At 43.5% G+C, this 16261-nt stretch overlaps 1 protein-coding gene across 2 annotated transcripts; it reads right to left on the bottom strand.

Annotated features, from left to right (window-relative positions):
* Positions 1-4227: 4227 nt before the first annotated feature.
* galnt12 (UDP-N-acetyl-alpha-D-galactosamine:polypeptide N-acetylgalactosaminyltransferase 12) lies at positions 4228-15728 on the bottom strand. 2 transcript variants are annotated; one of them, XM_077008737.1, is made up of 10 exons: positions 14614-15728; positions 13786-13955; positions 13470-13659; positions 13197-13382; positions 12618-12735; positions 12030-12206; positions 9960-10091; positions 9744-9872; positions 7708-7863; positions 4228-6749 (listed from the first exon to the last, which is right to left on the bottom strand). In XM_077008737.1, the coding sequence occupies exons 1-10, from the start codon at positions 15003-15005 to the stop codon at positions 6612-6614; spliced, it is 1788 nt and encodes a 595-aa protein (XP_076864852.1). In that variant the 5' UTR covers positions 15006-15728; the 3' UTR covers positions 4228-6611. The 2 variants fall into 2 exon arrangements, with proteins under 2 accessions (XP_076864852.1, XP_076864853.1); XM_077008738.1 differs by having other exon boundaries at positions 9759-9872; positions 14614-15727.
* Positions 15729-16261: the final 533 nt, after the last annotated feature.

The raw sequence follows: 16261 nt of genomic DNA on the forward strand, positions 1-16261 counted from the left end.
GTGACACCTGTAGGTGGTATTCTACCATGCTGTAGTGAAATTATTCTGTGCAATCAGGAAGATTCTTTTTAATGACCCTGTAAATATAGAGTAAAATTGATCAAATCTGGTCATTTGATGGACCTTTATTTTGAAATAATGCATCAGATCTTTTTGATCTTGACTGAGAGACACATTTAGGTGGTATTCTACCATTCTGTAGTGAAATTATTCTGTGCAATCAGGAGGATTCCTTTTAATAACAATGTAAACATAGAGTAAGATGTATCAAATCTGATAATGTGGAGTGCCTTATTTTGAAATGATACATCAGATCTTCTTGATCTTGACTGAGTGACATCTCTAGGTGGTGTTCTACCATACTGTAGTGAAATTATTGAGTGCAATCAGGAGGATTTTATTTAATGACCCTGTAAACATAGAAAAAAAATGATCAAATATGGAAATTTGAGGGACCTTTACTTTGAAATGCCACATCAGATCTTCTTGATCTTGACTGAGTGACATCTATAGGTGGTGTTCTACCATACTGTAGTGAAATTATTGAGTGCAATCAGGAGGATTTTTTTTTATGACCCTGTAAACATAGAAAAAAAAAGATCAAATATGGAAATTTGAGGGACCTTTACTTTGAAATGCCACATCAGATCTTCTTGATCTTGACTGAGTGACATCTAGAGGTGGTGTTCTACCATACTGTAGTGAAATTATTGAGTGCAATCAGGAGGATTTTTTTTAATGACACTGTAAACATAGAATAAAATTGATCAAATATGGAAATTTGAGGGACCTTTACTTTGAAATGCCACATCAGATCTTCTTGATCTTACATGAGTGACATCTGTAGGTGGTGTTCTACCATTCTGTAGTGAAATTATCCTGTGCAATCAGGAGGATTTTTATTTATGACACTGTAAACATAGAATAAAGTTTATCAAATATGGTAATTTGAGGGACCTTTACTTTGAAATGCCACATCAGATCTTCTTGATCTTGACTGAGTGACATCTCTAGGTGGTGTTCTACCATACTGTAGTGAAATTATTGAGTGCAATCAGGAGGATTTTATTTAATGACCCTGTAAACATAGAAAAAAAATGATCAAATATGGAAATTTGAGGGACCTTTACTTTGAAATGCCACATCAGATCTTCTTGATCTTGACTGAGTGACATCTATAGGTGGTGTTCTACCATACTGTAGTGAAATTATTGAGTGCAATCAGGAGGATTTTTTTTTATGACCCTGTAAACATAGAAAAAAAAAGATCAAATATGGAAATTTGAGGGACCTTTACTTTGAAATGCCACATCAGATCTTCTTGATCTTGACTGAGTGACATCTAGAGGTGGTGTTCTACCATACTGTAGTGAAATTATTGAGTGCAATCAGGAGGATTTTTTTTAATGACACTGTAAACATAGAATAAAATTGATCAAATATGGAAATTTGAGGGACCTTTACTTTGAAATGCCACATCAGATCTTCTTGATCTTACATGAGTGACATCTGTAGGTGGTGTTCTACCATTCTGTAGTGAAATTATCCTGTGCAATCAGGAGGATTTTTATTTATGACACTGTAAACATAGAATAAAGTTTATCAAATATGGTAATTTGAGGGACCTTTACTTTGAAATGCCACATCAGATCTTCTTGATCTTGACTGAGTGACATCTAGAGGTGGTGTTCTACCATACTGTAGTGAAATTATTGAGTGCAATCAGGAGGATTTTTTTTAATGACACTGTAAACATAGAATAAAATTGATCAAATATGGAAATTTGAGGGACCTTTACTTTGAAATGCCACATCAGATCTTCTTGATCTTACATGAGTGACATCTGTAGGTGGTGTTCTACCATTCTGTAGTGAAATTATCCTGTGCAATCAGGAGGATTTTTATTTATGACACTGTAAACATAGAATAAAGTTTATCAAATATGGTAATTTGAGGGACCTTTACTTTGAAATGCCACATCAGATCTTCTTGATCTTGACTGAGTGACATCTCTAGGTGGTGTTCTACCATACTGTAGTGAAATTATTGAGTGCAATCAGGAGGATTTTATTTAATGACCCTGTAAACATAGAAAAAAAATGATCAAATATGGAAATTTGAGGGACCTTTACTTTGAAATGCCACATCAGATCTTCTTGATCTTGACTGAGTGACATCTCTAGGTGGTGTTCTACCATACTGTAGTGTAATTATTGAGTGCAATCAGGAGGATTTTTTTAATGACCCTGTAAACATAGAATAAAGTTTATCAAATATGGTAATTTGAGGGACCTTTACTGTGAAATGCCACATCAGATCTTCTTGATCTTACATGAGTGACATCTGTAGGTGGTGTTCTACCATTCTGTAGTGAAATTATCCTGTGCAATCAGGAGGATTTTTATTTATGACACTGTAAACATAGAATAAAGTTAATCAAATATGGTAATTTGAGGAACCTTTACTTTGAAATGCCACATCAGATCTTCTTGATCTTACATGAGTGACATCTGTAGGTGGTGTTCTACCATTCTGTAGTGAAATTATCCTGTGCAATCAGGAGGATTTTTATTTATGACACTGTAAACATAGAATAAAGTTTATCAAATATGGTAATTTGAGGGACCTTTACTTTGAAATGCCACATCAGATCTTCTTGATCTTACATGAGTGACATCTGTAGGTGGTGTTCTACCATTCTGTAGTGAAATTATCCTGTGCAATCAGGAGGATTTTTATTTATGACACTGTAAACATAGAATAAAGTTTATCAAATATGGTAATTTGAGGGACCTTTACTTTGAAATGCCACATCAGATCTTCTTGATCTTGACTGAGTGACATCTCTAGGTGGTGTTCTACCATACTGTAGTGAAATTATTTAGTGCAATCAGGAGGATTTTATTTAATGACCCTGTAAACATAGAAAAAAAAAGATCAAATATGGAAATTTGAGGGACCTTTACTTTGAAATGCCACATCAGATCTTCTTGATCTTGACTGAGTGACATCTCTAGGTGGTGTTCTACCATACTGTAGTGAAATTATTGAGTGCAATCAGGAGGATTTTTTTTAATGACCCTGTAAACATAGAATAAAGTTAATCAAATATGGAAATTTGAGGGACCTTTACTTTGAAATGCCACATCAGATCTTCTTGATCTTACATGAGTGACATCTGTAGGTGGTGTTCTACCATTCTATAGTGAAATTATTCAGTGCAATCAGGAGGATTTTTTTAAATGACACTGTAAATATAAAACGGTGTAAAAGTAACAAAATGTAATAATTTACTTTTTACTCATTCTGTTCACCATTTAGATTTAAATGTGGAATCACAGGCCACATCACCCTTTACCGTAATCTATGAAATACGCGCAACTTCGCAATTTTTTTGGGGGCTGGCTTGACCAAGATTTTTTAAGTGAGGGCTGGCTTGACCGCAGTGGATCTGCATGGGTCAGTGGCTAGCCTGGTTCCGTCAACCAACTGCAGCACGTTTCAGAGGGGAAGGGCTTGGGGTGCGCACGGACCCTGTTAAACAACACACGGGACGTAGGCGAGCAAGCTGCCTCAATATCAAAGCTCTCAAATGTATCACTGTGATGTGTCAGCTGTATTTACCCGAAAGATCATTTCCATTTATATTGCAATTTCTTAGATTAGAAGTTGGTACAGTAAAATGTCGTATAAAATCTCATTTAGTGTTAAATATAGCGCATCAGACTGCGCGCGTGCAAGGTTGGGGCACACCGACGCCTCCTTGGGTTTCGCGCGCTCACTTGAAGAGCGCGAGCTCCGTGGGAAAAAAGAGGACGGCGGCTTGATTTCGGGTCCCGTTTACCGAACGCCCACCGGTGTGTTCCGTAGCAGTGCGGTTATAAGGGGCCGTTAATCCCCTCCCGCCGCCCCAGTGCGAGGCAGATGACACAAAACAAAGGAGGCCCACGCACAATATGAAATATCAAACAAACGCGCATCATGAATGAGTCATTTAGGACGAGTGCGGGGCCGCGCGCGGAGCGAGGAGCCACTCGTCACGAGCGCGCGCTCTTTCTCAGCTGCACGTGCAGGGTCCAGTCAGACATGCTGCGAGTGAGCAGAACTAATAATCCATTCACAAGAATGTAAATAGTCGTGAACAAAACATTTCGTTATGGATGGTAAATATTACTTTTCTTGAATTACTAGCTAGAAATACACAGTAGACATCACAGTACCACGCTCAAGAAGGTGCTACTTGTTTATTTCCCATTGTTATATTGCAACTACAAATAACACCTATGTACAAACAACACCAGAAACATCTCATCCTTCAAATAAACTAACAAAACAATATATTTATAGTACAAATTAAGTCTGAAATCACAGAAATATTAACCATTAATGAAAATACAAAAAAATAGTAAAAAGTTCTGATGTTAAGGCCACTCAAGCAACAGCAGCAACATTAGCTTGATTATTTTCTCCCCAGCATGTACATTTTTCATTCTGAATCCAAACCCTTCATGCTACCAATGAAGATGTACAACACTCAATAGCTGGAGACTTTCATTAGCTGGAACGGTCTGGTATAGCTGCAGCTTTCTGTTAATGCTTCCATTGTGACATTGGTTCACAATAAAGTGCATAAGCCAGTTGTGTCAAAAGCACCACAACTTCTCTGGATATTTATCTTGAGAAGTCACATCCTAACCGTTGAACACCGAAATTAACACCAGACCACATAACATACCATAACAGAATGCATAACAAATATTCCAACACTCCCCTCTCATAAATGACTCAATGTCACCACTTACAAAGTTCAATGGATGTAATTACAGTGGATCATAGCTGGTTCCTTGAGGCGTCATAAGCATCAGTATAAGAGGCAAGCGTCCACAGGTCTGTCTTCTCTGGTCTCACTGTTAGTCACAACATGCCAAGACAATCATGCCAGGTTATCTGGGGAGACTTTAAGTTTATGTGGTACTGTGCCACTGCTGTGTGCCCTCAACAAATGTTTCCTTGATTTAATACACTTTGATATATTCAGTTTCTTAGTAACCTGATCCTATTACAGCAAAAGATACATCAACAAACAGACATTAAGTTACATTTTGTTACACAGTTCAATGGAAAAATCTTTTTTTTACATTATTTCTAAAAGAAGCCAAGGCACTTTAAACATCGGTGAGATAATAATAAGTTACATTAAAATAATTCTTGCAGTTCCTTGATGTGCTGCAGTACCAGTCAATATAGCAAGTGACTGTACCAAGAAATAAGCCTGAACATAAGGTTAATCAATTGATCTGTTAACGTATGGACTGTGACAAATCAGTGTCAAAGTGAATCAACCTCTTGCTTCTATTGACTGCTTACTCAGCACCAAACCTGACTCCATCAGTCTAAAGAGGCACACATCCACACTCTACGCGAACCGTCATTCATTCAGTGTATGAATTGAAATAAATAAGTACTTGATTAAAATGATGACCGTACCCCTAGCATCCATCACCATACCCCCCAGCACGTCCTGAATAAAATCAATGGGAGTGTCCTCCAGATAATGATGCTTCTTCAAAACATGGTCCCACCAGTCAACCATTTTCTATTTCCTCATCAGCAGTTGGAGGACTATAAATGGTAGGCACTAGTGTGTGTGTTTCAATCTCAGGATGTTGATCCGTTTGTACTGTTAACTTCTAAACGCCTCTGCCCTGCTAACATCGTCAATCTGAAACAGTGGTATGGGAGAGAGTCAAAGCGGAGCCATGTAAATGATCAGAGCTGAGGAGAGAACATGGAGGATGCTGTAACACGCCATGTGGTGCAAATTGGAGTTGGAGTTGGCGCCATCGAGTGGTGCTAATGCGAATTGCAGGAAAGCGGCTGCACATGTCACCATGTCAAAAACCAGTGGAGAATGCACACACCAGTCTGCTGCCAGGCGGTGGTGCTGGTGGTGCTGGTGTTCTAGCCTCCTGCGAGAGCTGACCAGAGGTGAACATCAGACGTGTCCTTGCAGTAACAAAGTAAAAAACAAAACACAATCTCAGAATACAACAACTTGGCCACGAGGAGCTGACAGCAGAACGCTTTTAAAAAAGGCCCAAACCAGCAGCTTGTGCTACAGCGAGGAGGTCCAAACACAGCAGTCGTGCTTGGAGAACATGGATGGGGCAGACGTGTTGCACATGATCCAGCCTGCACCAGTGAGACGGAGAGAACATTCCCCTGCACTGACATATAGAAACGGATTCAAAACGAGTACAAAAAAAGATTAGAAATAAAAAAAAAAAGGATCAAAGAGAGTTTGCACTCATGTAAGGTATTAACTACTACCCCCCGTCTGGTCGCCAGACTACACTCAGATAATTTAATCTGTATTTCTTATCCAATTACACGTGAAGATCCCACAGCCCCTCCAGACATCAGTAATTTCAGAACGCACCACCCACATTTGAACGAGGAGAGTCTTAAACACAGCCACACATCTGCAGTCAGCCCTGGTGGGGTGAGTGTGGATGAACACTGCAGAGTGGTGCCTTTGTGTGACTGCCTTTGTAGAACGGCCTTTTAGACCTGTAGAGGACGTGCTCTGAGGTAGCGGAGGCTCCCCTGGGCTATGTCCTCTCCTCAAAGAACCACTGCTGTAGGGCGGACCCAGAGCAGGGGCGGAGAACAGGACCGGGCCGGTCGTCCACCGCCTTCTGCTCAGCCTGGACACACTGCTTAGACTGGACATGATACAGGGTGCCATCCTGTTGAAACACAGACCGGGGAGATTAATGGATGAAATATCCGCGCCGATCGCATTTAAAAGCACTTTTCATAAAACCCGGGGATGCATAATAAACAAGCTTTTGGCAGACGAACGGTCCCTAAGCTGCTTTAATTACCACTAAGAGTGATGGGCGCAATCTTTGCAGCGCGCACCGTAGTTACCGCACATGTAAATGATCTCATTCGTCTCCCTCAAAAAGGAGTCCGGGACGAGCAATTTGCACCGCCCGCACGCTGGCGTAAGGACGGGCTGTTTGTGTTCCGTGCTGAAACGAAAGCCCCGCCGGCCAGCTGCAGGCACGCTATTGAAGCACGTGCGGAATGAGAGAACCGAACGTCTGCGCTTTTGGTTTTGCCGTCTGCCAGCGGTCCAAGGCCTCGGGCACCCTCGCGCTCTGGCTCAGGACACACGGGCCTCTCCCAGGAAGCCCCAGAACCAGAAGGGAAGCACTTTAGCACCGCAACCACCAGGGCCCGGTCCTTCCTGCCATAGAGCCTTCTGTGGCACTCTCGCTGGCCTTAAGTACCCCATGTCTCTGGGAGGGAGGTTATTCTGAGGTCCGTGTTTATAAAGTATGTCACAATAAGAGTGAGGCTAAGACACAAGAGAGTAGCTGAACACCGAAGAGCAAACATTCAAACCAATGCACAATTCAGAACAGTGATGTTTAGAGCCACCATCAGGATTATGCTGTCTAACATTTATACAAAACTACGAGGTAGGTTAGACTTTGAGGTAGGTTAAACTATAAGGTAGGTTAGATTTCTGTGTTATTTACAACTCAGAATTCCACACCACATCCGTATGGTACATCATTAGGTTTCTCTAGAAGAAAACAATGAAATCTTGACCTCAGAATTGTAAATCACACTCTGATCTGATCATCCTGACTGTATTTAAAGCGCGACCCTCGTGCACAGGGAAAAGCGTGTCACCTCTCTGAGCTCAAACTTCTGGTCCTCCGGCACCGCCTCCCTGGGCTTCCTGCATGGCTGGATGCTGATGAGGGTGGAGACGGGGTCGGCCACAGCGCAGCCAGCGGGGTCCCTGGTGTTGTAGCGGATTTCTCCATCTGAAGAGAACTCGAAGAACTGGAGCACGGAGAGAGAGCCCAGAGGAACGCTTTAGTATTTAACCCAGAGCCTCACCGGCATCAAGATATTTGTTAACTCATGAATTCACCAGTATTTCTGAGAGTCCCTGTAGAATAAGGTGTTTGCTTGGTTTTGGTGCCTTCATGATTAGATAAAGGTGCTTCAGAGGACAACTGTGCTTCTTCAGTTTTTTTGCATGTGCAAAATGTAAAACTGTAAAAAGTTTCCCGTATTTCAAATAATGGATACTAAATTTGTATAGACGTCACAGCATCGCAACACAGTCTAAATATTTGGATATAGTCAAACCCTCAAATAAAAAGGCTAACGTGCTTTTAGAACTTACAATCACAATATTTCTGACCCTGTGTACAAATGTCATTATACAAAAGTAAATGGTAAAATGATCATATACGGAGAATATTATGATCTTTACAATATTGTGTTGCCCGTTTTTAACTGTATAGACGACTAATGGCTAAATGTGTGGTGACGTACATCAAGCGTCCTTCAGGTACCAACACACTGCGCTCATCTAAAGCCCTTCCTGCACATCAAGGCTGTAGTGAAGCTCATACGCAGCAGGCAGGTGTGAGTTCTGGGAGCGTGTGCACACCACATCTCACAACATCTCACCACATCAATGGTCAAGTAAACTGACTGGCGAGTCACATCTACACCCCTCTTCACTGTATGCAAGACAGCTACAGCGGATAGCGATGGCTATCCTAGCTGATAGTAGACATCCCTTGTACAGTGAGTTCCAGTACCTTCCCTCTGGGCGGAGACTGATGGTACCAGGCTGCAGAACAAATAGGTTCAAAAACAGTTTTGTTCCAGCTGCGATTACACTGTTAAACAAGAGGTAATCCCCCTTCCTCCACATACCAGTTATGTCAGTACAGTTTGTACCTTTTTATTTATTTTATTTTTATTTATCTGTTTTTTTTTTGTTTTTTTCTTTTTTATGTATGTGTTATGTGTTTGTAGTCTATATGTATGGACATCTATACCTTTCTCATGAACTGCAAAACCAGTTTACCCACGGGTACTAATAAAGTAACTTGAACTTGAACTTGAACTTGAACATCACACCACATCACACCATATCCCTCAGAGAGCTGTGCTGCTGGGACTGACGTGCACAGCCAGGCAACCATGGAGCAGCAGTGGCGTCAACAACAACGCTGCCTCGACCGGAACGCTCCGTTACTACCGTACTATAACAGCGCTGCCTCGACCGGAACGCTCCGTTACTACCGTACTACAACAACGCTGCCTCGACCGGAACGCTCCGTTACTACCGTACTACAACAGCGCTGCCTCGACCGGAACGCTCCGTTACTACCGTACTACAACAGCGCTGCCTCGACCGGAACGCTCCGTTACTACCGTACTATAACAGCGCTGCCTCGACCGGAACGCTCCGTTACTACCGTACTATAACAGCGCTGCCTCGACCGGAACGCTCCGTTACTACCGTACTACAACAGCACTGCCTCGACCGGAACGCTCCGTTACTACCATACTACAACAGCGCTGCCTCGACCGGAACGCTCCGTTACTACCGTACTATAACAGCGCTGCCTCGACCGGAACGCTCCGTTACTACCGTACTATAACAGCGCTGCCTCGACCGGAACGCTCCGTTACTACCGTACTATAACAGCGCTGCCTTGACCGGAACGCTCCGTTACTACCGTACTATAACAACGCTGCCTCGTCTGGAACGCTCCGTTACTACCGTACTATAACAGCGCTACGTCAGGAGCTGTGCAACAGTGTTTGGGGGTGTTACAAAATGCTGGAGATGGGTGACGAGAAGGGGCAGAGTTACGGTGCTCAGCTGTAAAGGAGTGAAAGCTTTAAGTTCTGACCTGTGCGGTTCGTACCTGGTTCTGACCCATGCCGTGACATGAATACAGGATGATGTTGTTGCCCCCCACCGTGTGCTCGTTAGGCGGGTTGTAGTCGAAACAGTAGTTCTCCATTCCTCGATTCTTCAACTGTGAGCAGTGGAGGACAGATGAAAATGAGGAGTGGTGCCGTTTAAACCACGAGCAGAGGTGATGCGGTAGCCATGGTTACCTCACCATGCCAAACATGCCCGGTCGGTCTTCCGGGACGTGGATGTCGGGGTAGATGTTCTCCAGGAACCATTTGAAGTTCTTGCAGCCCAGCCGCATCCTCAGCTTCCGCCTCTCCGTCACGTCTCCATACGCCTCCTAAACAGGAGGAGCAGAGGAACACTGCAGGCCACTTCACGAAGGCTTCAGAGGAGATAAAGACATCCATCACCTCCCAGCTCAAACACCTCAGGACTACTGTACAGTTCGTTTATGCTTTTATTCTTTTAAACCTTTATTTCATTTCATAATTTACAGTTTGAATATAAAGCACTGTGTACGTTTATTTTAAAATGTGCTATACATTAAAACATTATTATTAGCAGTAGAGGTGTATGGTGACATTTGGGATATAGAGAATGCTGATTAGCATCATGAAAATATTGTCCCATACAATCGTGTTAACATCATAGGGCTGCTTGGAAAAGTAATGAGAAAGAATAATCTACTGCAGACAATATTGGCCAAGGGGAAATAGGAAGGAGACTTCAAATATAGACCGTATATTCAAATATAGACCGTACATCTGCATTTCAGCTCCAAAACAGTCCAGCAGCATCATCACCCCCCACCCAAAAAACCCCAAACCCACATAAACATCCATCCACTCCAGTCAAGTGAAACACTGCCCTGTTCCAACAGCTGATGAGCCTTTCAACACCAAACCCCTAGTGGCGCGCTGACACCATCTCCTATCCCCTGGCATAGCGTGTGTGTGTGTGTGTGTGTGTGTGTGTGTGTGTGTGTGTGTGTGTGTGTGTGTGTGTGTGTGAAGGGCTGTGGTTTGTCCCTTCTCCACCCACTGGGCGGCGGCCCACAGAGCAACGCTGCAGACGCTCTTATTTCCCAACAACATCTGTGGAAGGCAGAGGCCTGTCGGGGCCGTTTAACAGCCCTGCACAGTGATGGATGACAGAAAGAACAGCCCTAAATGAGCCACGGGCTCTCCTACTGATGGAGGAGTCCTTCATCAGCTACCGATGGGGCCAGTCGCAACCTGGATATCATTATTGTGCATGTGAGTCATAATTCACCATTGTGATTAAGGATAATTTTCCAGGAATACAATGGTTCAATACAAATATACAACATTCGCAGCAGATTTAGTGGTCAAAGTGGTCTGACCGAGAGAGCTGATTCATCACAGGGCATCGCTTTGATGCCACACTGACATAAACCACAAAGATCCTCATCATTAATATATGTTCATGGCTTTAGGAGGGAAAGAGAGAGAGAAAGACTGAGGTGAAAAAAGAAGGATGGGGAGAGGGAGGCGAAGGCAAAGATGGAGAGATTAACTTAAAGATGGAGAGAGGGCTGAGAGGAAAAAGACAGAGAGTGACAGTGGGACGGAGATAAACACGGAGAAAGAAAGAATGAGAGCACGGTGCAGAAGGAAAGAGAGAGGGACGGCTGACGAAGAGTGACGGAGCGAGAGGAAGAGAGAGTAGGATGGAGAGAGATAGATAAGAGATCCTTTTTCAAAACCTCCTCGAGGAGGATGAGACTTAGTCACACTCGATCCGCCCTGGCAGTGCCAGTGTTTGCCCAGAGGAAGAAAGAGTCTTATCGGCTCCATTTCCACCTGGCACCACCTCCCTAGCACAGCCTCCCTGACGGGGAGAGACGAGAGGCCCCGATCTGCACTAGAGAGCATCTCTGCCTTTATATACAGGCCTCAGAGAGGCACGGGCCACGGGCTACTCATGGCCAAATGGAACACCCGCACACCGCAGCCACCGCTCACCGCCGTAATCTTACACCCAGCAGAGGAACTGTGGCATCACTGGCTGACACACTACTGACCGTCACTCAATAGGGCCCTGCTTACAGCTTGTGCATAAGAGTCTAGGTGGATCTTATTTCACAAAGACCTCATAATCAATCTGGATGTCTTTAGCTGACATTAAACTGCCTTTAAGATGACTTTGTGATAAACTCGCCTCATGAAGCAGGCAGACAAACAAACCGAGCCCTAATGAGCACATACTAATGACCAGTGTAGTATTATGTAACATGTTTGGTTGGTAAGCATACCAGCCGAGCGTGGGGGCTGCGGTGGTAATACACCTCCTTGTACTCGTCCATCCAGACCTCGGCTGCCCGCACACTGTTGGCCAGGGCCTTGCTCCGGGAGTAGGGGGCCCTTTTGGGGAAGATGTGGCCCACGTGGGAGCAGGGGTGGATCTCCAAGCTACCTCCACATTGCCAGATCTAAGCAAAAGCAACATGCCAAGGAAGATATTAAACTCATACAGAGTTAGGGTGCAGCCAATGGGCAAAGTCATCTATGGAGATAATCGAACAATAGCTTTCAGCTCCTGGTTCTTCTAGCAAGGAAACACATCAGTACAACATCATCAGTACACCTCACGACATTCAAGACATAATTCTGCTATTGTTCAGGAAGCAGTTATGTAAACTGCAGATTCTAAAGTAGTGCATTCGCTGGTGGAATCACTTAAAGAGCTGTGGTGATCAAGCCCACCAAATGTTTTATTTAGTACAATGAATATAGCACAGACACACACTAAGAAAACACCACTGCATTATCTTGTGAAATAGATCTATAAAGAGAATTGTATATACAAAACTCACACACACAAACAAACAAACTGCACTCACTCTAAAAGAGAACTCCAGGTTTTCTCCTCCCCACACCTCCATCCCCGTGTCATATGTGCCCAGGTAATGGAAGTACTTCTTTCCAACTGCAAAAAGGCCCCCTGCCATTGTTGGAGATCTGAAAGAGAGTAGAACAAACATGGAATAGAGGAGCTTGTTGAGCTGCGTGTCTATTCCTACGCGTGTTAAAGGAACTCTCATGTTGCTTGTTGAGCTGCGTGTCTATTCCTACGCGTGTTAAAGGGAACTCTCATGTTGCTTGGAACATCCCAGTTATAACTTTTTAACTGAAAATGTGAACATAGCCATAAAAGAACCAAGACATTACCTTGCTATTATTTGGATGCTAGATTTTGATTTTTACTAGATTTGCTATTTATATTATTCTTTGTACAGAGCAACACAGGCTACAGAACTATATGTTAAGCCGGTTAAGCAGCTTTGAAGTCAGCATATTTCTTCTCAACTACTAGAATACACCCAGGCAACTTTGCATTGCAAACAGTGAGCTCACAGACACCTACGCTCTTCACCCGCTAAAACCTGTCTTAATGGCCATGCCTACGTGGAGTTACACACCTGATAACATCTGTTGAGGAACGCCTTCGTATCTGCTCGTGCTCAGGAACTTGGTGCCACGTAAACACAAGCCGCCAGTCAAAGCCTCCAATCTGAGGCTGTCCTGGGTTGCCCAGGTATTCAAAAGTGTTCCAGTCGATGACATCTATTACCGGGCACACCACAGCGGTGGGTTCCTCCTTTATCCTTCAAGACATGGAGAAAGGCAGTGGGAGTTTAGCGCAGGGGCTGGAGCACTGGGGGCCGGTGCGAGTGGCGGGCGGGCGCTCGTACCTGTGAAGCAGGGGCTCCAGCCAGCCCTCGTGACACTCACAGTGACAGTCCAGGAAGGTCAGCACGTCGCCTGTGGCGATGGAGGCTCCCAGCAGACGAGCCCTCACCAATCCCTCCCTCTTCCTCGCTCGGATCAGACGCACCTTCCTCAGACCGGCTATGTAGTTCTCCAGTGGCTCTTTCAAATGGTCTGACGGAGCAGATCCACAAACCATCACGCCGGTGCCAGAGCCCTCACTTTGTACAAGAGGTCTTACACATAAAATACTGGTCTTGTGAATTTCAGAAATAAATGAGGTTGCTGGTGTGAATGTACCTCTTTCGCTGTAGTCATCCACCAGGATAATTTCTTTAAGCAGGATGTCGGGTGATGTCTCCAGAACACTGTGCACTGTGCGTAGCAAGGTGGACCAGGCCTCGTTGTAGAAGGCAATCACTACTGTGGTGGAGGGCAATGTCTGGTAGTCATACTTCAGGTTTTTACATCTACGGATAACAAGAAGAGGTGCGTTGTGTACAGAACACAGGGAGCTGATGCAAATAATAACATTACTGGCATGCAGCAGCCTTTTATTATAAGGTAAATACCTCATTTATAAACAAACTATATATACAATATACAATCTAAACAGTATGATAAAACAATCATAATAACAACAGTTTAACTGACCGTATGAAACGATGAATGATAATTTACAAATTAACCTCAACACATCCTGTGCCTGAAGATAAAGTGGTTGCGAAAAAAAAGTTGCAACAAACTTTCCTCAGAATATAAGAAGTCGGTTACTTCTTTATAAAGAGTTTCAAAGAACAGCTAAGGGTTAGGGTTACTGTAACGATTATTTTAATGATAAACTACCAATAAGACACCTGACTACTACGAGAACCTATTCTAAATGATTATAAATGACTTGGTTTCTACAAGCAAACCTAAAGGATACACAATGAACTGTGCAACCATTATAGGATGACATGTATAACCATGTTCTCACTTTATTTGTTATTCCAATGCACTGACTAAACATTGATGTGGCTGGTCCTTCCTGACATATAGCTTTTGTTAAAGGTCCCATACCTCCAACTTAGGGAGAACAACCTGTGATTAAAATAAATGTACAAGAATGCATAAAATTAAACTTACAGAGGATTCCATCTTTCAGGTAACCTGCGGTGGAGAGAGATTTTGTCGCTAAGATAAATGTTTATCTGGTGTATTTTAATACTCTCGTCCTCTTTCCTCTTCTCTTCTCCTGACAGGTCCAGCCTGACTGCTCTCCCCATCTCGCCCAAAGAGTTCAGGTCTAAAGGCGGTTTGTCGTAGACGGGTCTGCTCAGATGTTTAGGGTCGTCCACATCTTCTCCAGATGACACTCCTCGTCGGTTTTCTCTACTCACATCGCCTGAAGTATTTTTATGAAACGTGAAGTATCCAAGCACCGAGGCGCCAATAATTACAAGTATTAACTTTGTCCGACTCCTTCGCCCACACACTGCCATCATCTCCCTCCGATGCTTTCTCCGAGTTATTTGCATCCAAAGTTCAATTCCATACGAATTATGAGAAGTTTCTTAATTTCTACAAAAGCTTTCGGTTCATATGGGGTGGAAAAAACGAATTAAGTGTCATTTCTTCAGTTCAACTGAATGTTTACAGCTTTTGTGAGGAACGCAACATCAACTGACGGTCCATCTCCGTGTCCACAGCTGCCACATCGAGGAGAGATGAAGCTCTTCTCAAGGCACAACGAGGGTTTACCCGGTTCGACGAGCTAAATAGTGACTAGATTAAACTAGAGCTGGTATAAAGACAAACATCCAGGTCAATCTCAGTCTTCTAGTAGGCTACACGGCGGAGAGTTACTCCGTGTCCTCTCGGCGCGCGCTCGCGCTCCAACGCCGCTTTGTAAAGTGTAAACCAGTCCGTTTTGTAAAGTGTAAAGCGGTCCGAGCTCCTCCACGTCGCTCTCGCTTGTCAAAATGTTTCGCTTTACACTTAAAGTTGAGGTCTACTGTAAATGTGTTCACACTGGTCTTCAGGAAGTTGAGGAGCAAACGATGATAACTGTCTTGCCGTTAAATCATTTTCAGGAGAAAAAAATCTTTTCTCACGCTTCTAAATTCGTTTCGCATATGTCCCGCGTGTATATAACGCACCAAAAACGTATGTCCTCTGTAAATAAACTTACCACTTCTCCAGAGTAAGTTTTGATACTACTTGTCTGCTTCCGGGAGGGCTGGCTGGCAACACTTTATTGCGCTGGGTCACGTGATAATCATCCACGCTTCTCCAGTACACGCGTGTTCGGGTTATTAGTGTGGTACTGTTACACTGCTACACATCTCACGTAGCTCATTTTGTCCGCTTTCGCTAGTCAACACAAACCTGAACAAATCCTAATCATTTTTAGGTACATAAGCTGGAACACCATTAGGCGCGAGTGACCAGAGGCAATGTATTTTAATGTCCCGCGTTGACCCTCCCCTAAACATGTGTCGAAACATGGCAAGATTGTGGGTTGGGGTCCGACCCTCGTAAAAGATACTTGGACACCCCCAAAAGAGGTAAAACGTGTGTGTGAGAGGAGGTGTCGAAACATAAATATAATGTATCATTCTTACCTGTAACTGTAAATATTACAATATATTCCCGTGAAAAAGACTACCCCAAATGTCACTGTATAATTCGCACTCTGCCCCAAAGCCTATCATGAAGTTGAGTCCTCAATAATGAACCTAATGTGGATAAAAAAGGGTAACTTGAGTGGCTCAAGCTTTTGATTTGATTGCAA

This window comes from Brachyhypopomus gauderio, chromosome 6, assembly GCF_052324685.1.
Source record: "Brachyhypopomus gauderio isolate BG-103 chromosome 6, BGAUD_0.2, whole genome shotgun sequence".
NCBI lineage: Eukaryota > Metazoa > Chordata > Actinopteri > Gymnotiformes > Hypopomidae > Brachyhypopomus > Brachyhypopomus gauderio.